General features: G+C 37.2%; 1 protein-coding gene and 1 long non-coding RNA gene across 3 annotated transcripts in view; one reads left to right on the top strand and one right to left on the bottom strand.

Moving 5' to 3' along the window:
- Positions 1-15,658, bottom strand: part of LOC108543694 (uncharacterized) — a 309,209-nt gene extending 293,551 nt beyond the window's left edge. The window contains exon 1 of the long non-coding RNA XR_001889646.1: positions 15,599-15,658. This is a non-coding gene — a long non-coding RNA (uncharacterized LOC108543694). The remainder of the gene's footprint in view (positions 1-15,598) is intronic.
- DPH6 (diphthamine biosynthesis 6) overlaps positions 15,415-25,468 on the top strand; it is a 178,529-nt gene continuing 168,475 nt past the window's right edge. For both annotated transcript variants that reach the window (XM_017894294.1, XM_017894295.1), the window contains exons 1-3: positions 15,415-15,960; positions 19,540-19,634; positions 24,076-24,269. In XM_017894294.1, coding sequence (XP_017749783.1) covers positions 15,746-15,960; positions 19,540-19,634; positions 24,076-24,269 — 504 coding nt within the window. In that variant the 5' untranslated portion in view covers positions 15,415-15,745. The remainder of the gene's footprint in view (positions 15,961-19,539; positions 19,635-24,075; positions 24,270-25,468) is intronic.

Genomic DNA, 25,468 nt, shown 5'->3' with positions numbered 1-25,468 from the left:
ATCATCCAAGCCAGCAACATAGCATCATCTTGTTTCAGTCATCACCTTGTCTTCTATTCTGTTCTGCAGTCAAATCTCCCTCTGCTGCTCTCTCATAAGGACACTTGTGATTGCATTTAAGGTCCACGTAGATAATTCAGGATAATTTCTCCATTTCAAGATCCTCAATTTAATCACACCTGCAAAGTTCCTTCTGCCATATAAAGTAATACTTACAGGTTCCAGGGGTTAGGACCTACTTGGATATATTTGAAGGACATTATTCAGCTGGTTCCAGGCATTCATAAATAATCTATCTGTATTAGGGTATACTGGAGAATGGAAGCAGTTATCCAGATATTTTAAGCAAATGTCTAGATACGTTTAAGGGCATGGTAATAATATTTATTGTTTACTCTGTGACAAATATTTTATTTCAAACATTTAGAGTTGTGACAGGCACAACTCTAAATGTTTCACATACATTGTACAGGTGAAAAGTGATGAAACAAATTATGCGATAGGTTCTTTTCTATTCCCATTTTATGGATGGGGAAACTGAGGCACACAAAGTGAGATTACCAGTTTATCCAAGGTTTATCCAATTGTGATTAAATATTTTCACAAATTACCAAAGACTTCTTCTTCTTGCACAAAAACATTTTAAAATGTAATTTCATATTGTCTATAAGATTATTTCAGTACAGTATGTAGTTTATGGACTTATAGCAGCAACCTGTTCTTTGTATCAAAGTTACTTTCAGACAAAATTTAGTGCCCTTGCTTTGGTATTCTTACTTGGGATGGTTTCTAAACAATAAACCCACTAGTGTCTTCCTCTACCAGTAATGATAGTCCTAATTTTATTTCCTGAGCACCTTTCTTTCCTCCAAAGTTCAGGATACAGTTACATACTAATAGAAAGCAATTTCTCTTACAAAAGAGGCATGAGAGAGATAGCAGACCTTGGCACATGCTCAGTTTCTGTTGTTACCCAATAATTGCTCGCTTTCATTTGGTCTTCTCTGAATGTGTTCCTCATAACTTTTAAAACTTCTTTTCATACTCTTGTTTTCAATGGTGCCATATAGGCTTTCCAGTGGAAATCTGTTTCCTTTATCCATGTATCTCATCTATGTCCTTGTTTTTCTTTGTCACAGAGACAGGGAGAGTGAACAAAAACAGCTCTGTTGTTTAAGATCTTTTACACACATTCCTTACTCTTTGGAGCTTTCTCTAAATCTGTTATATGAGGGTGTTTGGGGAAAGAGAAGATCCTTTCATTAAAAAAAAAATCATTCTGGAGTTCTGAAGAAGACATCTTAAATCACAGGAAAGTTGTAGAATTTGAAGATGCAACAAAAAGTTAAGTTTGGTCCCAAATCCATTGGCAAGGATTATGGGTTTTACATTGTTTATGGATAGATTTCAAATTACCTCAGGCATGCATAACTTATTGTATCACTGAATTATTTCCTTCTAACATTATCAGGTTATATAACGAATTGTTCTGGGCCCTTGAACTTAACTAAGTGGAATGACCCTACTAGGGAGAGTTTCAAATGGTATACAAAAGAAGGGTTTTCAGCAGACTCTGGCCTTTTGACCCATGATACTGTTAGTGGTTTATTACATTTCTCTCAGTCTCAAAGACATAAATATATCATGGTAATGTTATGCATACAGGAGCTAACCAAGAAATAGCACCTTAATAAAATGGTAACTAATTGGTTGTGGTGATTGGTCGAGTCATGTTCAAATGAAACCTATAGGAAAAGGTTGATTTAATTTTTTTAAATATGAACAACACTGAAAGCCGATGATACTGACAGCCAGTGAAGTCAACAGATCTATGAAGGTTAGATATTAATTAATACAATGGTAGAAATCCATGAGATAATTAGAGAACCAAGACTCATTACACTTCAGGTTTATTTCAGCTTGCAGGAAGGTACTTATTTTAATACAGCTGCAGAATTACAGATTATATATACACACACAAAAGAGAGAAAAAAATCTGACAACATTCTTCTTATTATTCTAAGTTTAGGGTGATCTGCAAAGTTTTTTGATTAAAAAGTTAATGAAGAAGAAACATCTGAAACAGAACAGGAAGCAGGTTCCTCAAGTGACATAGCAGTTTTCAGTAGCATCAACTGTTGCAGTGAAAACAAAGATTTCTAATCTTAGAACTTGGCAGGTGAACAAGTAACAGATTTCCCAATATAATGTTTTGATTTTCGAGAAATAAATGGATTTGTGATTTTTTTTCTTTTGCTTGTTTCACATTCTTTCACATATTTTATTAATCATTTGGGATGTTGATTACAAATACTTTTAATTAAAATAATTATCGGTTCTCTATTAACCGAACAGTTTCCTAGATCTTTTGCCTCTCTGAGAATTTGTAAGGTAGTTCACAAATGTCCTTACAAAAGCATGTATGTCCTTAAATATATTGATATGAAGATATTCATAGGCCTGTGCATGTTTGTTTAAAATGGAAGAGAGGACCTAATTAACAGGTCGAGATTTTAGTAGTAGAGTTTCTTTTGAATGTTATTGGCTTGTCACCTTATTAATTCCTCTCTCAAATTTTTGATTTTACTGATTGTGAATGTTGGGAAGAAGGTGCAGAGTTGTTTGAGGTGTTTTTACACCCTGCAGCATATCATCTTAGGTTTCTTTCAGGGCAATGAATGTCATATTAATGAGGGCTGCTGTCAATGCAATGCCAATAAAACTGCCAATTAAAACCAGAAAAGGTATTTCTAGAGAATTTTTAAACATAAATGAGACAAGTAATTGGCCTATATAAAATACATTAAAATAAATTCCTCATTAATAAAATGCTTTTGAACAGACTGGATTCCATGTAAACGTTTTGTTCTTCATTATAGTCTCTACATAAGCCTTACAAATATTTCCTTATTCACTTGTCACTGCAAGTAACCATGTGGGCATCAGGAATAATAACCACTATAAATTTACTGTCCAAATATATACATCCTGAGGTGAGGGCAGGTAGGGAAAATATCGAGCAAGTCAATTTTTGAAAATTATTTGCAAGACTGCTATAACACACTTTGCAGAATGAAAACAGATGGTCTTTAGGATTTGCATTATATTGACAAGGAAATTATAACCCAGAACACTAAGGGTATTTTTTACTATGATGGCAGAGGGACCCAAGCCAGCATCTTAGAGAATATGGTACTTTCCCCTGACAAAGTAAATTGTGAAAATGCCAGATTTCCACGATATTACATCTTGCAGAATAAAATCATCTAACTTAGTAAATGCTTATAGTTGTCTTTCTTCAGTGGGTCAGAGCCTGTTACTTATTGTACATTATTTTAAAAATAACAATATAGTTTGTTGTGAAGTATTTTATGTCTGAAACTCTTAAATGCTTTCAAACATTAGTTGATTTGCCCTTAATGATTAACATAGATTTTAAAATCATTGGTAAAAGTTTTCATGACACATATGGTTGAGATTATCTTAATTTTAGGAATAATATAAAAATGACCACACCTCTGGTTACGCTTATTTAATATTAAGCCAATTTGGTATGCATAAACTTGGTAATCCTCTAAAAACTCTTAAACTCCTATAGACTCAGTATGTTGATTTAAGCAAGACTATTTTTTCCTTCTCTTTAGAAGAAAAAAATATTACTTCTCTAAAACTACCACTTTTCCTTAGAGATCACTTAAGTCTTCTATCCATTCTTGTTTCAGACAAAACGTAAGTGCTCCTACCTTAGCATGTATACTATTTTTTAATTTTTATTTCTTTGTTTTTGAGACAGATTTTCCCTCTGTCACCCAACCTGGAATGCAGTGGTATAATCACAGCTCACTGCTGCCTCAACCTCCTGGGCTCAAGCGATCCTCCCACATCAGCATCTCAAGTAGCTGGGACCACAGATGCCACCACACCTGGCTATTTTGTCCTATTTTTATGTTTTTGTAGAAATAGGAGTCTTGCTATGTTGCCTAGGCTGGTCTCAAACTCATGGGTTCAAGCCGTCATCCCATCTCATCCTCCCCAGATGCTGGGATTACAGGTGTGAGCCACCACGGCCAGTCAATCTGTATCCTAATTGTGGATCCTAGGTTAAGAAGTCTTGCTTAAAATGTTCATTAAAACTTTCCAATAGTCTCTCCATGCTTTAAGAGTACAAAGCTTCTCTTTTTTAAAATAAGTTTTACAACACAGAGATGGTCAGCCCTCACAATCTTTGTCATCATCATTGCCATCGTAATCAATACCATAGCCACATGATCTCCTATTGTCTTGCCCCAGCTGACACTCCACCCAATACCAATGCCAGTGATAATCTGAGCCATCGTGTGGTAACTGCATGTCATGAATTACAGTTTATGACTCATCTTCTTCACTTATCTACCCAACTAACATGTTCAAATGAGTCACTTCATTTTTTCTTTCATACCAATATGATCTCTTTCACAATTGCATACCCAATTACTATACTTCTTAGTGTTCTTCATAGGAATTCAATATATGGTTTCTGAAGCATTTAATATAAATAGCTAAAAAAACCTCTCACAATCATATTCAGCGACAAGACAACTTGTTGAAGTAAAACAATTTCCTAAAAGAAGAAGAAATGCAGCCTAATCTTGCTTATGTTAATTACATTTAATGTCTATGCTATTCATTCTTATACCCAACAAATATCTTTAAACACTTTCTACGTAACAGATAAATAAACAAGAACTGGCCATATAGTAATAAGGAGGTGTGTAGGTTATTCCATTTACAATCCCAAGACCCATCCTTCATCCTCTGCCCCAAGGGCTGATCTCTGTAAATTGCATTAAAAAGCTCCCTTACTGTCTAACTTTGTGTGGGATTCAGCCAGCGGGAAGCACTGATAGGAGATGGCAGGGTAGATGAAGAAGAGATGAGTCTATTTCTTCACCTGTGATTTCCCTTTCTTGGTGCACTATTGTGATGGTGGCTGTATTCCCTCTATTACTAGAGCTCCTATTGACTGACCCCATTTTCTATTACTCCAGCCTCTGAAAAGATCTAATGATACCATTTTCTCTCCCTGCTTATTCAGACCTATTGGTGCTATTGCTTTCCTAGTGTTGCTAGTTTCTAGAAATCTGAACACTCCTGATAATTCCTTAAAGTTTCCCACAGCTCTATGAAAAGTCCCTTCATTCAATATCTTTCAAATCTGTCTCCTGCCACTAGATTGACTGGTACAACAGAACTGGACATTCTTTGCTTTCCTGAAACTGACAATATACTAGAGAATACAGACATTTAATAAATTATGATCAGAAAGCGTAAGGTGCTATGGGACCAGACAAAAAGGTATCTTACCCAGCCTGTGATAACTAAAGTTTGTTGTGTGAGATGTTAATGATTATCCATCTGAAAGTAGAGAGGCAAGTATGTGTTTATTTATGTTTTGGCAAATAGGGTCCTCTGTGTCTTTGCATCAAAAGTCTGTGAACTAAAACATTAAAAGAAAAAATGTGCAATGTATATTATCTATGAGGATAAGGTAAATTTTGCCTAATTCAATTTACAGTTAATTCTCCTTTACAGTTTTCCTAATTCAATTTTACAGTTAATTCTCTCCTAACACCCTTAGAAGCCACTTCTACACATGCTTGCTAGGTTGCTGCCCATACAAACTGCAAGACTCTTTAGTCCCTGAGATAACTCAGCGATGTCTAAAGTCTCAGTGGTTTGCAACAGCAAAGGTTTACTTTTGTATAAATGCTAAACACAATAAAATTTTAACCTATCTGGTTCCACCAAAAACGCAAAGCCAATGAATAGAAATCTTATTGATGAAATGAAAGCTGAGAGAGAAAGCAATTGTAATTAAAATGTTTAGTCAAATTCTAACATATTACTATAATTGCAATAAAATTTTCAAAGTTTAAATTCTCTTTTTATAGGCTGGTTTTTTAAGTTCTTCTTGCAAATTGCTCTACTTCAGAGGAAAATGGGTTTTCCATTTAAATAAAGTAATTTATTCAACTATTCCTGTTGCCATTGAGTTGCCACTTAGAATTTAGTTTGTTGGACTTTTGAATACATCTAATTACTCAGAAATAGCAGCTGAGTAGAGAAGGCTAAAGAGAGAATGAATAGAGAAGGCTATTCATGAGCTTTTACCAGAGCCATGAGATATTGCTATGAATGATTGCAGGCTATATATGTTCTATGATGAAAAAAATGACAGATGGGCATGATGTTCATGATGCTTCCAATATTTTCAAAGCTGTAGCCGACCAGTTTCAAATGATTGATTTAGAGTCCAGAACATTTATATGTTTGGACAATATTTGAGGAATAAAAATAGGTGTAACATTGGGCCTGATGTCATCATATTTTAAGCTCATTTTACAGAGAAGTTCTTGATGAAGAGAATCAGTGGTTGAATATGTATGTATGTATTCCCTACTTTTCTTGCAAAATGTTCTTTTCCAATGAGATTCTCAAAGGAAGCCTTTTTTTTTTCTTTTTTAATGGATTATTATTACAGTTCTAGAAATCCAGAATGTGAGAGCATATGCCATTTCTTTTTAAAAATTGCAGGGTAGACAGTTTTATGATGCTGAAATTTATAATCCAGCTTGAATGTCAGGAAACCTGGGTTCTAGTCCCAGTTCTGCCACTAACATCCTGTGCAGCCAAGCACTAATTAACTGATATATCTGTGTTTCTGTTCTTTCATTTGTAAATTGAAAAGAAAATATTTTCTTCAAACTACTTCACAGGAATATTAGGAAAAACAAAACAAAACTTGTTAAAGTACTTGTAGCTTTTCAAAAAAAAAAGGATGATCTGTAAATCTAACTTATGATTACACAACACTACACATCCCACCAGACCTTAGACATCTCAAATCAGATGAATGGTGAGTGAAATTATTTAAAAAGACTCTGGAAAAAAACTTTTCAGGTAGGAATACTGAAAATATCAATTTATCATTTTAAAATACTCTAAAGTTATTCTACAATGCAATATTATAGAAAAGACATCTGGCAATGGACATTGGAATTGGATGCAGAAAGTCTTATATTCAATACACTAAGTGACAATGAAATTCAAAAAGATCTTCATCATCCATCTCCAAACTACCGAGACACCTTAACAGCAGAATGTATAGGACTCTGGCTACTAATTGGGGGAAGAAAGTGAACGAAAGGAAGTTAATGATTACTTTAGAGACCAGATTGGTGGAGGGTGATGTCCTTAAAAAACAAGAAATTGGTAGAAGAATGAATTGGGGTGACAAGAGCAGGAATGTGCATGCTGAGACAATGCCCTTAGTTTTGAATGTGTTGGAGAGGCAGGTGTCCAGTGTTTTTTAAGTTATATCACAGGCATATTTTGGAGGTGCTTTACCATGTTAGCTAGAATTTAGAGACCCTAATATGTTTGATAAAGACTTCAAAGAATCTATCTTCTTTACTATACAGTAGTTAAACAGAATGAGATAAATCTATATGGAGTGGTACTACAGAATAATGTCCTAGATATATGTGGAAAAACAAAGTACATAACAGTGAATATAGTATGCTCCCTTTGGTGAAAAATAAAAGTGATATATGCTTATATATTCATAAACTCATCCTGGAAAGATACAGAAAATGGGTAATGTGCTGCCTCACAGGAAGAGACCTGGGGACTGAAGTTCTAAGAAGAGAAAAAGACTAATTTTATTCCTTACTCTGAAATCTACATTGTCTGATATGTATATAGCCACTCCAGCTTTCTTTTGAGTAGTATTTGCATAGTATTTATCTTTTTTTCTATCTTTTTACTTTTAATCTGCCTGTGTCTTGATATTTAAAGTGAGTTTCTTATAGACAGGGTATGGTTGGGACTTGCTTTCTTGTCCAGTGTTTCAATATGAATTTTAAATGTTGAGATATTTACATTTAATGTGATTACTGATATTGTTGGGTTTAAATCTATCATCTTGATATTTGTTTTTTGTCTCATTTTTTCTTCCTCTTTTTTTCTGACTTGTTTTAGGCTATTTTTTTATGATTCCATATAAATCTTTTTGATTTTGATATAGTTACATATAAATGTCCTTTTTGAGTATTTTCATTTGTATTTACTTATTTTTGAGACAGGGTCTTGCTCTGTCTCCCAGGCTGGAGTTCAGTGGCACAATCTCGGCTCACTGCAACCTCCGCCTCCCGGGTTCAAGCAGTTCTGCCTGCCTCAGCCTCCTAAGTAGCTTGGTTTACAGGCACATGCCAACATGCCTGGCTAATTTTTGTATTTTTAGTAGAGATGGGGTTTACCCATGTTGGCCAGGCTGGTCTTGAACTCGTGACTTCAGGTGATCCACCCACTTCGGCCTCCCAAAGTACTGGGATTACAGGCATGAGCCACCACGCCCGGCCCTTTTTCAGTATTTTTATACGATTCCATATATAATCTTTCCTTTATCTCCTTTATGACTTATTAATGATAACCCATTGTTTTTTAATTTTTTAATGTTTGCTTCAGAATTTGCATATGACAGGTGCTATGATCAGTGTATTTATATATATTTAATCCTCATCTAATTAGGAGGCATAAGTAACCCTATTGTACAGATGAAGAAAAATCATCTTGCTGAAATTACAAGTTAATGTCTCAGAAACAGAATTCAAACTCAGATTTGTCTAACTTCAAAATGTACTTTGTAGTACTAGGGATATACTGGAATAACCCTTCAGCCTTTTATATAGTCAATTGTCTGTAAAAAGGACACAGGCCAAACAATGAAATGTTAACATATTTTACATTATTGAGTATATACATGGAGACTGTAAGGAGGTAACGGCTGTAAACATAATGAATTGACAGAACTTGAAAATAAAGTCAAGACTGTGGTCTCTGAAACTGAATAGAGTAAAACAGACGATGAAGAAATGAGCTATTTGCAGAGGTAATAACTTACCCTTAAGGTAAAGTTTCAAATATCTTTTTTTTTTTTTTGAGACAGAGTCTTGCCTTGTCACCCAGGCTGGAGTGCTGTGGCACAACCATAACTCACTGCAGCCTTGACCTCCTGAACTCAAGCAGTCCTCCCACTTCGCGCTCCCAAGTAGCTGGAACTATAGGCACATGCCACCGCACATGGCTAATATTTTTTTTTTTGGTAGAGACAGGGTCTCACTGTGTTGCCCAGGCTGATCTCGAACTCCTAGGCTCAAGCAATCCTCCCAAAGTGGCCTTGGCCTCCCAAAGTGCTGGGATTATAGGCATAAGCCACCATTCCTGGCCTTAAAATATCTGATAACATTGGGTCCACATTTGCACCAAGCAGCTGGAGCCAAGTGATGAGTGAACAGTGGTTTGCCACAGTTCTTGCCATTTCAAATTGCCTTATACCAAGCCATTTCCCTCACTTATGTTATCTGCCTAGTTCCTAAAGCTTTTGAATTTGTTAGTCTCCATTATGGAATAAAGAAAGAGATTTCTAAAAGAGATAGAATGACTCTCAGGTCTATAATGTTTAGCAATTACCTCATATACCAATCCATGTAATACAACACAACAATTTGAGTCTTTCAGAAAAAAAGAGTTGATCAGCTTAGAAGTACACAAAAAGGAGATTCAAGAGGTCAGTGATGGTAATTCCCTTCCAAACATATCTTAGAATATTTAGTCAAAATAACAAGCTGTCCATTTCAATGGAAGATAGAGTATAGTGGTTAAGAGCTAGACTGCCTAGGTTTGAATATTGGTACTGGCACTTACTAGCTTTAGGATTTTTGCCAGTCCATTTAACGTCTTTGTGCACAGTTTCCTGGTGTGCAAATGACGATAACAAAGTGTCCTACTTCATAAATTTGCTGAGGCATTTAAATGAGTGACTGGCCCATGGTAAGCTGTAATTATTAATATAAATACATCAGATACTCATATTCTGATGCCCTAAAATTTATGATCCAAATAATTACTTACTTCCTTTTTTCTTAAATCCTTACCAGGCAACTTCTGATGGCTTCCTGTATGGCATGACTTTAAGCAGAATGAATTTAAATCCTTTCAAGGTTTCTGAGGAGTAACCACCTGTAGCATTCTTGATTTGATTATCTGAGTCTTTATCAATCAGTATATCGAGATGTGCTGCCAAGGAAGCAGAATTCAGTGACAGCTTGCAACTTTTATTACCAGCAACAGTGTTTGGCTATGGAGAGTTTTTCTTAAGTAAACTGGCAAAGAACGGAGGTTTTCTGAGGCTGATTTTCTGTTCACCTATTTTGCTGGCCCTACAAACTAATCCAAAGTCACTCATATGCAACAGTCTCAGACTGTAGGAAGTGAGCTCACAATGCCTTTGAAAAGTGAATCTTGAGCAAGTCATTTTAATATATTGCAAAAAGAAATACTTTAGACTGCATTGATAAAAAAAAAAAAAAAGTCTTTTAATTTATTGACATTTACTGGGCTGAAGTTACCTTTACACTATCCATGTGGAAAATTATGAATGCAGGGGTCTTGGTAAACCTACTGTCCTTAAAATTTGAGCAAATTACATGTAGGTAAATAACTACTACCAGTTAAAAATGTTTCCTCTATTAACTTATAGTAAAAACACTTAGCCAGGATTCAATATCAGTATGTTAGTATGCTCAAGATTAGAGTATTTGTTTGGAAGTAAATTAAGGCATTTCCTTAAAAATAGTATTGTTTATAATTTAGACTTTCACAATTTTAGGTTGGTTCTCCTTCAAGTACTATTCTAAGTTTGAATTAACTCTTTATTCTACATTTCTTACTCCAGCAGGGTGCTCCAAATGTTCCCACATCTCATATGATTTTGTGAGAGTCACTGTCTTGCTCTGGCAGCCTTACAGGTGTTCCAATCAGATCTCCCCTCGAAAGCACCTGCTGCGGAGAGCGCAGCTGACTGACAGCCTTCAGCTGCCACACCTTTGGATCCACTGTGGCGTTCATGACAAGCCACGCTTCCCCTGGCTGCTTCCGGGCTTCGATTGAGCAGGTACTAGAACCTGGCCTTTCCTGTCTGCAAAGATTTAGCTGGCACCACTAGCAGCATGCCTCTTTAGTCACGGAATCCCACCTAGCAGGGTATCCAGAAGAAAACTTACTTTATACTAAAGGAGGTACAGGTAGGCCATGACCATGGGGTCTAATTGTTTTATCATATACTGTACTATTTAGGTGAAGTTGGCCTCATAGAGTACTGGAAAAGCCTACTAAGTCACAGCTAAATCAGCAGCTCAGAGACAACAATCTGCAAGGATGGCATGACATCCCTCAGTATTTAGTATAGGCACTAATCAGAGATTTCTACATGACACTGTGTCTCTAGTAGGACAAATACATGGATCTAGGAACCAAAAGGTGAAATCACAAATGGCTGTATTTACAGTCACTCCTAACAACGCACTGGAGAACTCTGCTTCACCTCCCCCAACTCTGGGTTGAGTAGAATTGCAGGTTTTCTCTCTTGCAATGGGGTAGAGCGGGCATCCATTGAACTGTAAGTTATGTACAGTATGACACTTTTGGCTCTTTGCAGCCAGGGGCCAGCAAGCAAAGACGATTGATTAGTATGAGGAGGTAAGGCCACCTTTACACCTTGGGGACAAGGAGAAATACACATGTGGAACTCAGACGATCCACTTGGGTGCCTCTTGGTATGCCCTTACCTAATTCTAACTGTGAATGCACACAAACTGCAGTCACGGACTGAGAAGAGTATGACGACAAAAGCCCAAGACCACTTAGGAGTGAAGTTTAGGACATGCCACCAAGTAAGTCAACAAGATCTGCTGAAGTGAGAGCTGAGAGTAAGGGGAATATAGAGTGGACAGCGGAGGACAGGGTAAGTACTACTGGGGTCCCAGACCACCTGCGATGAGAGTTTGCCCTATTAACTTCCCTTCCCTAAGTTTATCCTAGAGAGGTTTACAGAAATCATGAAGCGACACCATGAACGTTATTATGAACTGACTTACAGTCTCCATCTACTGCACTTTTGGATTCACCACTGAGTTTGCACCAGACTAAGTTTTTCCTGCACTGCTCTCAGACAATGACTGAGCACGGCAGAGATACTAGAACTGGGCAATTCCTGACCGATTTGGAATTCCTCTAATGAACAACTTTGGCTTAGGACTCCCCATTGACCTGGCTGAGTCTCTCAGAATGACACTGCAAACAGGTTCTTTCAACCTATTCTTCCTTCCCATTCTTTTTCAGATTTCCACCCCCCTGCATTCCAATCGGAGTCTCCCTGCCTTCTCTTGCTGGTCTCCCTTTGTCCTTCACAGGCATTTTCTCTAATCTCCTGCACATGTAATCCCGTCTTGGCATCTGCTTCTCAGAAACCTGTAGCTGACAAACTGGGTGTTGTTTTTAAATTTCAGCAAAAGAAAATGACACCCACAATGGTGACTAGAATGAATTAAGAAAGATTCTCAATGGGAAAAGTTAGAGCATAGCCGAATCTCTAGTTTTTAACAAGTTTTTCAGGGGTCAATAATTGCTCTGGTTTTGTTCAGTTAGCTACAAAAAAAAAAACAAACTTCAAAAATATGTATGAATCTAAGAATAACTTTGATGGCTGGGTCAAGACCAATCAGATATCTGTTAATTTCAGAAATACCAATATGTCTATTGAACCAGAATGAATCGAACCTACCATTTTTATGGTGGCCTTGATAGGACATTCAAGCACAGAGCCTTTTATGGTAATTCTGAGAGAAAGGCACTAATGTGAGGAAATATAAAAAGTTTTAATAAAGCACATGTTGCAGTGTTACATTAGGCAACCGGAAACATTCGTTAATTTAAAAAATTCTGGCAGAAAGCTTTAAAAGGAGGGAATAGGTGCTCAGAGAAATTTTGTTCAAGGGGTAAAAAGGACCTGGAGAATAGATACTTAATACAAGGTGCTAGGAAGAATCCAGGAGGGAAAGCAACACCATCAAGCTAATAACTGGGTGACCTTGGAGAATGGCCTCAACATATTTCCTAACACACAGTTTAATGCCAGGATATACACACTGTATATAACATACAGTTTAATGCCAGGATATACACACTGTTTGTTGAGGATGTCTTACAATGAAGCCTACAGAATGCAGAGAGAAACAAAATACAATCCTAAAGATGTAGTTTTAGGAAGGTAACCTTTGAAACTTCTCTCTTTATCCCTCTTGGGAAGTGGCAAGGAAAAGACACCCCTTGGTGGAAAAGATATCCATTGGCATCTTTGGGAGTGCCTATTTTATCAAAACCACTCACCATGTTCATTACTGCTATTTCACACACTCTCCTGAAAAATGATGTCAAGCAGCCACAGTAACCTGCCTGGTTTTGAAATTCCTCATTTTGGTTTTCCATGACCCTGGATAACCTGGCCTCATCCTATTTATTCAACTTATTTTTCCTTCTTTCCCATATACCTTCCAAACTAGTCAAGCTAGTCTACCCACTGTTGTTCAACGCACTACTCTCATTCTTGTCTTGCTGTCTTTGTTTGGATGTTCCACCCATTCCAGTTCAATTCTGCTCATCTTTCAAGTTCCATCCTCATTCCAGGCATTACCCTGTGGGTTTGACTCAGGGGGCTCTTGCCATATGCATTACGTAACTTGTTACTTTCAAAAGATGTTCTCTTGGATTACTGCTGTAGGATTTATTAAAAAAATATTTTAGGCAGATAGGGAGGAAAAGGGGTCCTTGGAAGGTTTTTGTCTCTTTTAAAGCAGCTCCAGAAGTGTTTCTTGTCTAGCAGGAAAGCCCCCGCTCTTAGAGCCCAGCTGTCAACCTTTGATATGCAAATACCAGCCATTAGAAACTAGGTCCACACAAACATGACGATAGCCACCTTGTCCTCTCGGCCTTGCCCCTACATGTGCCTGGCAACATGGCCACCCCCACATATCCCCACGTTTGTAGAACATCAAGACGACCTGCATTTGCATATTAAAAGGCTAGGGTGGGAGAGCCAGGTTTTTCCGTGGGCTATGGGAATGACATGCCTGATCAAACCAATCCCCTGAGCGCTATGCAAATCAGACACCGCCTCCTCCAGCCTCCTCATATAACTGGCTGTTAACTCGGTACTTGGGGTTTCCTCTCTAGGCTTTGGAGCCCACCTCCCTGTGTCTCTACATGGGGGCGTCTTCTTTCTTCTCCCTTCTTTCTCGCCCATTAAATTCTCCACTTCTTAAAACCACTCCATGTGTGTCTGTGTCATTTTATCCAATTCGGCGTGAGATGAGAGGCCTGGTGTTCTTACACTCATCGGAGCTGTATCATTAAAAGTGTGTGTTTCATGTATTTATCTCCCCCATATAGACTGCAAACTTCTTAAATACTTGACTCATTTGGTAAATATTCATAATTGCAAAATCTTAAAGCTGCATGATTCTAGATGATGAAACTGATATGTAGACAGTCACCCATACTATTAGAGTTGAGAACATCAAAATAAAATTGAATGCTTACTATGTACCTGGCATAATTTTAAGTTCCCTACATATATTAACTTACTTAATTCATACCTTTGGCATCATCCTTCATGACTTTCTTTCTCTTATAGCCCAAATCTAATCTGATTCTATTGGCTCTATCTTCAAAATAGAGCTGGAATCCACTTACTTCTCACCAAATTCACCATGCCTATTCTAGGCTCCGCCCTCTACTGGAACACTGTAACAGGTTCCTAATAGATGTATTCTCAACACTGCAATCCTTTTAAAAATTTAAGTCACACCTCTTCAAAAGTCTGTAATGACCTACAAGACCCTATATAATCCTTCCCCTCCATCACCTTAACTTCCTCTCCACTACTCTCTGCTTTGCTCAATCTGCTCCAGCAACAGTGATCTGCCTTAGTCTTCCACAAACACACAATGCACCTAGAACCTTTGATTTTTTTTTTTTTTTTTTTTCTTGTCTGGAGCACACCCCAATCATATACACAGCTAATTCTCCTTATTTAAGTTGGCTCAACTCTCACTTTATCGATAAGGCCTATATAGACACTATTTAATTCTGCAATTTGCTTCTCCACCTCTCTCCTGACTCTCCCTCCACCCTGCCCTTTCTAACAGCACTTCTCACACTTCATCATACGATTTACCTTTAAGCTATATATTGTCTGTTCTCTCCATCCCCATTTAAGCTCTATGCCGGGAATGCCGGGTTTTTTTTTTATTTACGGTTGTATCCACAGAGTCTAAAACAGTGCCTGGTACACGAAAGGCACTCAATACATACTTGGCAAATAAACTCAGAAGCTAGATTTTCTTTCTGCAAGGCCATTACTCTTTGGTGAAGAGCCCGGCCTGGCCTTGTCAAATACACAAGCTTGACCAAGAGCCAAAGCCATAGAGGGCCTAGAGGTGCTGGGGGTGGCTAACCCCAGATTTAAAAATTACCTCAGCACCCGGGGATCTCCGTTTCACATGTGTACACAGGTTTGGAGGACTGAGAAGATGTACGTTAAAAAGCAAAAGTGCACAGTTGTTTCTGCAGGAGATGGGGGAAGATGGGCAAATTTCTTCTGCGCTTGCATGTCCGTAATTGTGTCAATTTGCAGCATTTGGGACGCTAAAGCCCCTCTTACCAAAACAAATCCAGCGCCACCGGGCTTGGACTCTGCAACACGGAGCTTGCCCTTCCCCCGGCAGCTTCAGTGCCCTCACTTAGGTGGTTAGGCCGTGCCTAAACATCATTCTTTCCTGGGCTGAGGTGTTCCTGTCACAGGGTCAAGATGCCAACGTGCCGCACCCTCCGCGCTCAGATGTCCCGGAGGCAGCCGGGGGGCTGGCAGCACCGATCCGCGGACAGGCGGCGGAGCGAACACCCGGGCGAGGCCCCGCGGTGCGTCACGCGAGCTGCGGCGGCGACCTCCTGGCTCCCGTCCCCGCACGCGCCCGCCGCACGCACGCGCACTGGGCCCAGCATGAGGGTCGCGGCTCTGATCAGGTAATGCGGTCCTGGAGCCGCCTCCCTCTTCCCAGGCCAACCTCTCGTCCCTTCCAGCCGCCCCTAGCGCCGAAAGACTGGGTGTCTCTGCCTGAGCCGCGTGTTGGGGGTTCCGCGGCTCCTCCGAGCCACAGGAAGAGGCGGAGCCTTCAGTATTGCCGGCCCGCTTGTGCCTCGGTCCTGGGCTGGCGTGCCTCCTCCCCGTCCGTCCCTGCCTCTCTGGTCTTCCAGCCCTCAAACTTGGATTCCCATTGGATTCAACTGGGAAATTAAAAAAAAAACAAAAAACAAAAACTGACGCCTAGGCCCCACCGCCAGAGGGATTGGTTTAATTACTTCTGTGCGGGCCGGCGTCTGATTTTTTTTCAAGCTCTAATGAGCCGTGAAGTTTGGAGCCACTACCTTGTTCCGCCAACTCAGTTAATAACCCTCGCCCTTTCCCCCTCGCTTTCTTCATCCTCTTCTGTAGTTCCCTTTGGTCAGCTGGGTCCGCCGTAGCCTGGGCTTCCTCCCTAGTTGTAACTGGTTCCGCCCCTCCCAAGAAGTCCACCCCTCCCTCATCTTCACAGATCTGGATTGCTTATGGCATGTGTGTGTGTCTGCCTTTGGGCACTCAAGTACAGAGATCTCTCTTCGTGGTAGAGACCGAATTGTACTAGTCTTATGCTAGATCCCGTTGCTGTTGCTTCGGACTCTCATCATTGCTTTAGAGTGAGCTTACCCTATACTCTATTCCAAAAGGAGTTTGATATCTGTAGTAACCAAATCATAAATTTCAGTGTCTAAGTAAGTCCTATGACTGACAAACCAAAACCAAACCTGCTTAAATATTTCCATACTCAATCTGTAAACTGAGGCGGAAGGGAACACACTAGCAACATTAAAAAGTTAGTTTAGACTACTTTAAATATTTGTTTCATGAGATTTTGCCCTGTAGAGTGTCTTAGATACAGTACAACGATGTGTTTGCTTTTGTAATCCGATTGAAGATTTCATAAACGTTTTCGTTAAGTCCCTTAGGTAATTGATACTGGCTGGTTAAGCATTGACCTCTTAAGGACTTGCTATGACATACATACTACAGTGTCTGAAATATTCCAGTTCCCTTTCCTTCAGTGTCATTTTTAGGAGACTCGACCATAATGTCACAATAATTATTGTTTTTCAGTAAATGTCCTCTGTAAAATGAATGATTAGGCTTTAACCATTGTGTCTCATTTTAAGAATTAAAAGTACCCCAGGAAGTGAATAATTCAAATTTACATCGTTTATCAAAAGTTTAATGATTGAAGCACAACAACCAAAGACTTAGAAGTATTAGAAGGGAGGAGAGAAGATTGGTAGATTCAGTTACACTAAATAACCTGTAATGTACATATGTTGCTTTATAATAAAAAAAAAATTTTGCTAAAAAAATGCAATGTTGGAAAATTCTTGCTGAAGTGTAAGAGCTGTAAGGACATATGCTGTAAGTATGAACACATAAGCACCTATATGCTTATGATATAGATGCCTATGTATTCTACATATATGCATTATATATAATTATGTATTATAAGTGAATAAGTGAAACTGGGATTCTTACATATCTTTATAAGAACATTATTTTCCTTTTTTAATTAATTTTTTTATTATACTTTAAGTTCTGGGTTACATGTGCAGAACGTGCATTTTTTTTACATAGGTATACACGTGCCATGGTGGTTTGCTGCATCCGTCAACCCATCACCTACATTAGGTATTTCTCCTAACGTTAGCCCTCCCCTAGCCCCCAAACCCCCAGAGGCCCCAGTGTGTGATGTTCCCCTCCCTGTGTCCATGTGCTCTCATGGAACATTATTTTTCTAATAAATAAATGAGTCTTTGAATTTTATAATTGAATGTTATTTTGAGGATTATCCAGGCAGACCATTCACTCATTTTTCTATGAAGTATGCAAACCTAAGCACATTTAATAACTTAGCTTAGTGTCCCAGAATTGGAAACTAAAATAGATCTGTAAGACCTCTCCCGTAACATACATGTGTACTAATGGAGTTCTAAGAGGACAGTAAGGTACTCTGAATTTCCCAAGCTTGTCTAATATTCAAAACCTTTTTTTAGAGTAATTGGTTAGTATTTTGTTGGACACCAGTGTTTCGCAGAACACAGTTTGGTAAATACTACTTAAAACCATGTTTGAAATGTTAGCGTATTTCAAAATGAATTGTAAGACTCAGTTCTGATTCTGGATGCACACCCTTCAATCTTTAATATCTGAAACAATTAGTCATATCTTTTTATCCTGGGGAAACACAGCAGTAAGCTTTGATACGGGAAGCTGTGGAAGACCTACTTACAGGGATACGGAATCTGAAGAGAGGAGGAATGGACTTTTTAAAACTTCACTTTGGCCCTTGCACTCTCCTTCCACTTGAGAAGTTTTGGAATGAGAGTTGTTATTGATGGGAGGGTGGAAGAGGCAGAAAATGTTGAAAACTAAGATAAAAGGCAACAGGGCCAGTTTCTGGGGTCCTCAGTTTCTTGAGCTATGAAGAGGTCTAAACATTGCCTGGGGGCACATTTGCAGACCTTAAGCAAATATTGGAAAGAAGGGAAACAGGAGGAAAAGAAATATAAAAGGGAGAGAGGCAATGAGAAATGATAGTGGGAATTAGGGGAATATTAAACCGCAATGGCATATAGATTGTCATTCAGCCATATTATAGATGAGCTGCTACTAGTCTTTACTAAGTGATACGCCTCTGCCTTAGGTAGATTTAGAACCAGAATTTAGAAGTTCCTTTCAATGTGTTACTAGATTTATAGCTCAAGCCATGTTCTGCGGCCATCATATATATATAATGTGTATGTGTATAACATATGTATGTATGTAAGTGTGGTGATGGCTGAAGTACTGATAGTGCTGATGTTTCACGTCATCAGTGTAAGTCAGCATCTTGTTTTTTATCTCTGCAGAATTTGAACCCACCAAGTGTGTCAAACTTTGTCATTAAATAGGTACTCAAATCTTTAATTTGGTCCTTTAATTGCTGATGATAGCCATTTCTTAGATTTCTTATGGTGGAGCAGAATTTATTTTTTTTACTTTCTCATAGAGGATAGTTTTTTTTTTTTTTGCTTTTTCAATAATTTCTATGAAATTATTATATATATATATATATTCCTTAAGTGGGAATAATATATATTATTATATATATTCCTTGATTGGAATATATATATGATAAGTAATTGTATATAAATGGTTTAGCTGGGATGGGATGTAAATTGAAATCGTTTTCTATTTGCAAAGCACTTCAAATATATATATTTGCTATCACAAAGCAAAAAATTACCATATTTTATTTAGAATATTCTTTTTATAAAGGCATGTAGTTTCTTAAGCTCCTGTGTGTAGCAGCCCTGGACATTCAGATATAGTTGCTCAGTTTGTTTATGATTTAGAAATTAATTTTTTTTCCATTGTAATATATTCTGAAAAGTCAAGTAAATAATATGTTCTGTTTTGATATCTAGTGATTTTATGTTGAATAATGGTCAGTAGCTTGATATTTGTCTCTCTGTTGATTTATTTTTTAGTGGTGGGAAGGACAGCTGCTATAATATGATGCAGTGCATTGCTGCTGGGCATCAGATCGTTGCTTTAGCAAATCTGAGACCAGCTGAAAACCAAGGTAAGTACATGCCTTTATTGGGAAGTTGTCTAAATGAATGAAACTCCAACTTGATAATTACATTGTACAGGTATACCATACAAAGACGAAAAAAAAAAAGAACCAATATATATTAAGCACCCATTAGATGCCAGGTTCCACCCAGAACTTAGCATTGTTTTCACTTACTTATTTTTTAATTCTCATAACCAACTTCTATAGAGATGCATTATTAATCTTAATAGACAGGGATCCTGAAGCTTAGAGTTTGTCTGAAGTAAACTAGCACAAACTTGTAGAGCTAAGACTTGAACCTTCTTACTTCAAAGTACTCTGCCATTTTACCCCACCACATTTCCAAGTACTGTAGGCAGCATAGAGGTAGATAAGATATAGTCTTATGCCTCAAGGGGCTTGAGAAGTAAGATATATATTGATAAATGATATATTAATGTTATTAGGCACCTGTAGTCCCAGCTCCTCGGGAGGCTGAGGCAGGAGAATGACGTGAACCCGGGAGGCAGAGCTTGCAGTGAGCCGAGATCGCGCCACTGCACTCCAGCTTGGGAGACACAGCGAGACTCCGTCTCAAAAAAAGAAAAGAAAAGATACAGTTTACCTATTTTAGATGTATCCAGAGATGCGAGACTTGAGAGAAGCAAAAAGCAATGCATTTCCACTTTTCATTTGTCTGTAGCAACAAGGGCATCTACATAAAATTCACAGACCTCATATTGGCTACTTTTTTCATTTTTTTCCCCAATGAAATATCCCCAATTATAGCTTTTGACAAAAGCAATGTATTCACCAATTTGCTTTTTAATGCTCTTGTGTTATACCTATGAAACTAAAAGATATTAACTGCTAAAATGTAAGAGGGAGCAAAGATTAGCACTTGTGTGACTTTTGTATTACTGCTTCTCACAGGACTCTTCTGGTAAGATCTTTTTATTATCTCTTTTACTTCTTTCTGGGCTCCATCTTTTTGCACTACTGTGATTTTAAGATTAATTAAATGAGTAGTATATGTGAGAACATTGGTTATAGTTCCTCTCATGAAGTAGGCATTCTGTTAATTTAGCTGAATTGGAATCTAGCTAAATACTTGTTTTATATCTCTAAATAGATTGATTATAAGCTTTTTGAGAGGAGAAATCATATCTTCTATCTTCCTTTTATTGCTCCTCATCGCTTAGAACAGCTCTATGCCTCTGGTAGGAGTTCATGCAAAGTTGATTGGTGGACAGGTGCATAATGAACTGATTTGAATTAGCCCTGGAATAGTAAGCAGTTATTTCAGTCAGATATTTGAATTTTCTTTTCTTCTGTGATTAAGACGTAGGTAATGCTGGAAGTTGTGTGGAAAGACAGAGGTTAGAAATATTTTATAGGAAGAAATGGAAAGGTCCCACAGAGAGTCATAGGTAAATGCACATGCTTGGATTTTGTGCTGCAATTGATGAGTAACAGATGGTTTTTTAGAAGTGAAGTTTTTTGAAAAAGTTCCAACTTTAAGAAAGAAAATTCTTTGAGAATGAGTAGGAACTGCACTCTAACTTCTGTATTATAAAAGAGGAAGCAGAATCTCCTGTTAGGTTTACCAAAGGAAAGAAACTCCCTTATCCCTTGTGGCCAGGGAGGCAACTGGGACTTTTAAGCTATCTTGTGAAGTTAAAAAGCAGATGTTTATGTAGTATATAATACCTACATAGTATACTGTCATTTCCATCGCTGGAGTTTCTATCTTGTCTTCAGCTTTCACATGAATTATTTTACTTACCTGGTACAGAATCATTAATGTATAATCTTCCTTGTGTCTACGGTTCACTGGCAGGGTGATAAAATGACAAGCAAAGTATATCTTTAAATTATATCTCTCCAAGGCCGGGCGCAGTGGCTTACGCCTGTAATCCCAGCACTTTGGGAGGCCGAGGCAGGCGGATCACAAGGTCAGGAGATCGAGACCATCCTGGCTACCATGGTGAAACCCCGTCTCTGCTGAAAATATTAAAATTAGCCGGGCGTAGTGGCGGGCGCCTCTAGTCCCAGCTGTTGGGGAGGCTGAGGCAGGAGAATGGCGTGAAGCCGGGAGGTGGAGCTTGCAGTGAGCTGAGATCGCACCACTGCACTCCAGCCTGGGCAACAGAATGAGACTGCATCTCAAAAAATATACATATAAATAAATAAATACAATAAAAATAAAAATTATACCTCTCAAAATAGAGACACTTATTTAGAATATTGTTAATGAGAAAAAATTTAATAGTAAATGGAATTAGAATATTCTGAAATAAAAGCCTGGAAAAGGCAGTTGAAACAATAGAAATTGTTGTGGAAGAAGGCAGATGGCTGTGGGTTGGTAGATGGAGATGGTTTAGCTAATCTTGATGAGAATCAGCAGGACATTGGGAATTATTGAACAATTCACTGAATGACTTATTTTCCCCTTACGAGTGTTGTAAAAGAAACCCTAGTGAGGAATGACTGGTAGAGATGACTGCAATGTCCAGCAAAGTTATGGGTTTTCAATGGGTGGTCTGAAAAGGAATTTATACCCGTCAATGGGGATAATGTGAACTTGTCATAAAATTCAAAAACCATCTCTTTAGATTTGTAGTAGGAACTTTTGTGGCATGTTAATTGAGTTGCTTCAGGCAACAGGGGAGCCTTTGGTTTTATTTGATCTCACACTATTACTATTGTTTCTATGTAGCTTCCATTAATCAAAGTTACAATGTGGTTAGGACTAAATGGAGCCTTAAAGAAAATTATCTTCTAGGTTTTTGAAGCCAGTGAAATGTTTTTCTTATTATGCTAACATCAGAATGTTTCTTGCCAAGAAGCCCAAATTTCTTTGAATAAATTGATTTTATTGTATCAATATCCTTTAAAATGAGTATTTTTAAAGATCCAGTCTAACTTTGAGACAGGAGAAGGCCGAAAGGTTTTTAGATCTTTGGCTATGTTCTCTACTTCCTACTGGGACCACGAGTAGAAACCTTCATAACAACAATGTGAGTAATATTCTGAAGGAAGCCAGTCTAATCATGTGTGAGTTCAGAAACCTGTGAGCCAAAATGGGGTAGCACATTTCGATGATTTTGATTGTTGAAGGGGTCCTTGCACTGTCATATTTCATTCCTTTTGATAGGAAATTTTCACATTTAATGGAAAACCTGGACCTGTTTGGCTTATATTCATACATACACACATAGGTGTATGTCAAAATAATTATTTTGTAATTTTTCTTTTTTCTTTTTTTTTTTACTTAATAGCATTTTGTGAACATTTTCCATGTCATTAAATATTATTCTACAATAGCATTTCCCGTATGTCTTTAGAACACAAATACCCCCTTTAAATTTAAGTGTTCTGTGGGTAGATAAATTTGAGAGAGAGTTCATATTCTCTGCTCTTATTGGAGTACCTGAAAGCATATTAGCCTAGGAAGATTTATGCCACAGACATCCATTTAACGCTTTTTATCCCCATGTTTTATAAACTTCTTTAATCTTAAATCTTTTTATCATCCCATACCTATTAATATCTTATGGGATTTGTATTCCACAGAACATGCTTTAGAAAATGTTCTTCAACATTATATTAATGGCTACATAGTACTTTATTATATGAATATACTATTATTTCCAGTCTATTTTAAATAATGCGACAACTATCTTTGCAAATAATCTTTGTATATATTCATGATTCTTTTTTTGAAAAATAAGGTTACGCGATCAAAAGGTCTATTCCAGTATATTTCTAAGTTCATTTATATCACCCAAAGCTCTGATGTGACTCATCTGTTTTGAATATTTTACTCATATTGATATTTGTGGAATCTTGTGACAACCACTGATTATATTGTTGATTAGCTTAAGATATCATGTTTCTATACACATTTGAAACTGCTCTAATGCTCTAACAATATTGAATTTATATGTATTTACACATTTTATTATAAGGTACTGAATATCTGAATATAATATATACCAAAATGATCTGAAATTTTTCTTACCGATATTTGTCACTTATTAACTAAGTAGATATTTAATTAAGAAAGGTTTTTTCTACAAGTCTAGATGACTTCGTGAATAACCTTGAATGATTTGTAAAACATTTATGTAGTAAAATCTTTAACTGAATAAACTAATCAAAATTTATTGGATACATTACTCTTCTCTTTAAATGTTTGCCATATATGGTATAACAGATTTATGTATTGATACATTTGTATTTGTAATTAGTAGTAGAGATTATTAGGGGTGATATGAACTAGATGCAACTACAGACAAATGTATAATTCTTATGTTTTTATTTCACTACATAAATGCAGAGAAATATAACAAGCTTTTAAGTTCTGTTGTTGACTACTCTTCAAGCAGTAAAACCTGGATGGGCTTTCAAATCCACTTTCTTTTTCACTCTCTTTTGCTAATTATTTCCATTTTAATTGTTGCAGTGGAGTCTGATGAACTGGATAGCTACATGTATCAGACAGTGGGACACCATGCCATTGACTTGTATGCAGAAGCAATGGCTCTTCCCCTCTATCGCCGAACCATAAGAGGAAGGAGCTTGGATACAAGACAAGTATACACCAAATGTGAAGGTGATGAGGTTGAAGATCTCTATGAGCTTTTGAAACTTGTTAAGGTATGCAGAGTAACCAATTAAGTATATTGAATTTAGTGTGTAATTTAAGAAATTACATTTGCCGAATTATTTAGTAATTCATAATTTGCAATTGTTAGTAGCCCAACTATTCTTTAAAAGGATATTTTGTCTTTTTTTGGTTATAAAAAAGCTCCAAATGGTGAGTATGCCTTTATATTAAATGATATTTAAAATAAGACTTTTGTATAGTTTGGCATCCAGGATTATCAAATGATATTAAACTAAGTTTTCTATTCCTTAGGAAAAGAAAGATTAGAGCTGATGGCCATTTAATCTCTTTATTAACAAATATTTTTTGAATGCCTACTATATGCCTGGCATATAGTGCTAGACACTGGGGATAGAGCAGTGAACACATAAGTTAAAGGCCTATGCTAATGGAGCTCACTTTCTAGTGGAAGAGGACAGGCAATAAACAAATAACATGCTTGCTAGTGAAGAGTACTATGAGGAAAAATGAAGCAGAATCAGCACATGATGGCAGGACATAGCTGTGGAGGTAGTGCTACATACGGTGGTCAAGCAAGACATTTCTGATAAGCTAACAAGTAGACATAAAGAAAATGAGAGATTGAACCTTGCTTAAATCTGTTGGAACAGGTATGAATTTAATGCATAAGTCACAGTATGTAAGAGTTTGGCAGCCATTTTGCACTCATTAATTTCTAGGAGGGTATATTTGGGCTCATATATCTAATAGTTACTATACTCAGTAAATGGTAATTAATAAGGATGATTTTATATTAAGCAATTATCTTTTCATTTTATTGATAGCCAACTATTTGAATACAGTTCAGTATTCTTGTAAGTATGAATTTTATTCAGTTACAATCGATTCCTATAAGGCAGATTTGATGAAGTAGGATATTAAAGCCAGTATTTCTTGATGTCTTACCATTTTCACAAGGGGAAGGAAAGATTTCTGTCCCTTCCTCTACAAAGGGACATTGCATTTCACTTTCTCACTCTTGAGAGAAGTTCAATTTTTTCAGAAGTTATCTCATGAACTTCTGTCATGAAAATTTTCTAGTTTCAAGTAGCTACTTAAATGACATACTTTGAGTTTCATACAAATAAAAAGTTAATTAAGGATTTTGATTTGAAAAATATATGAAGCACTGAAATTCTTTTAAAATTTGACTAAAATAGTTATTATTTTGTATGTCAGAACATTTTTT

This window comes from Rhinopithecus bieti, unplaced genomic scaffold (assembly GCF_001698545.2).
Source record: "Rhinopithecus bieti isolate Rb0 unplaced genomic scaffold, ASM169854v2 scaffold_23748, whole genome shotgun sequence".
Lineage (NCBI taxonomy): Eukaryota > Metazoa > Chordata > Mammalia > Primates > Cercopithecidae > Rhinopithecus > Rhinopithecus bieti.
The sequence above is the reverse complement of the archived record's forward strand: the minus strand, read 5'-3'. Positions and strand labels throughout refer to the sequence as shown.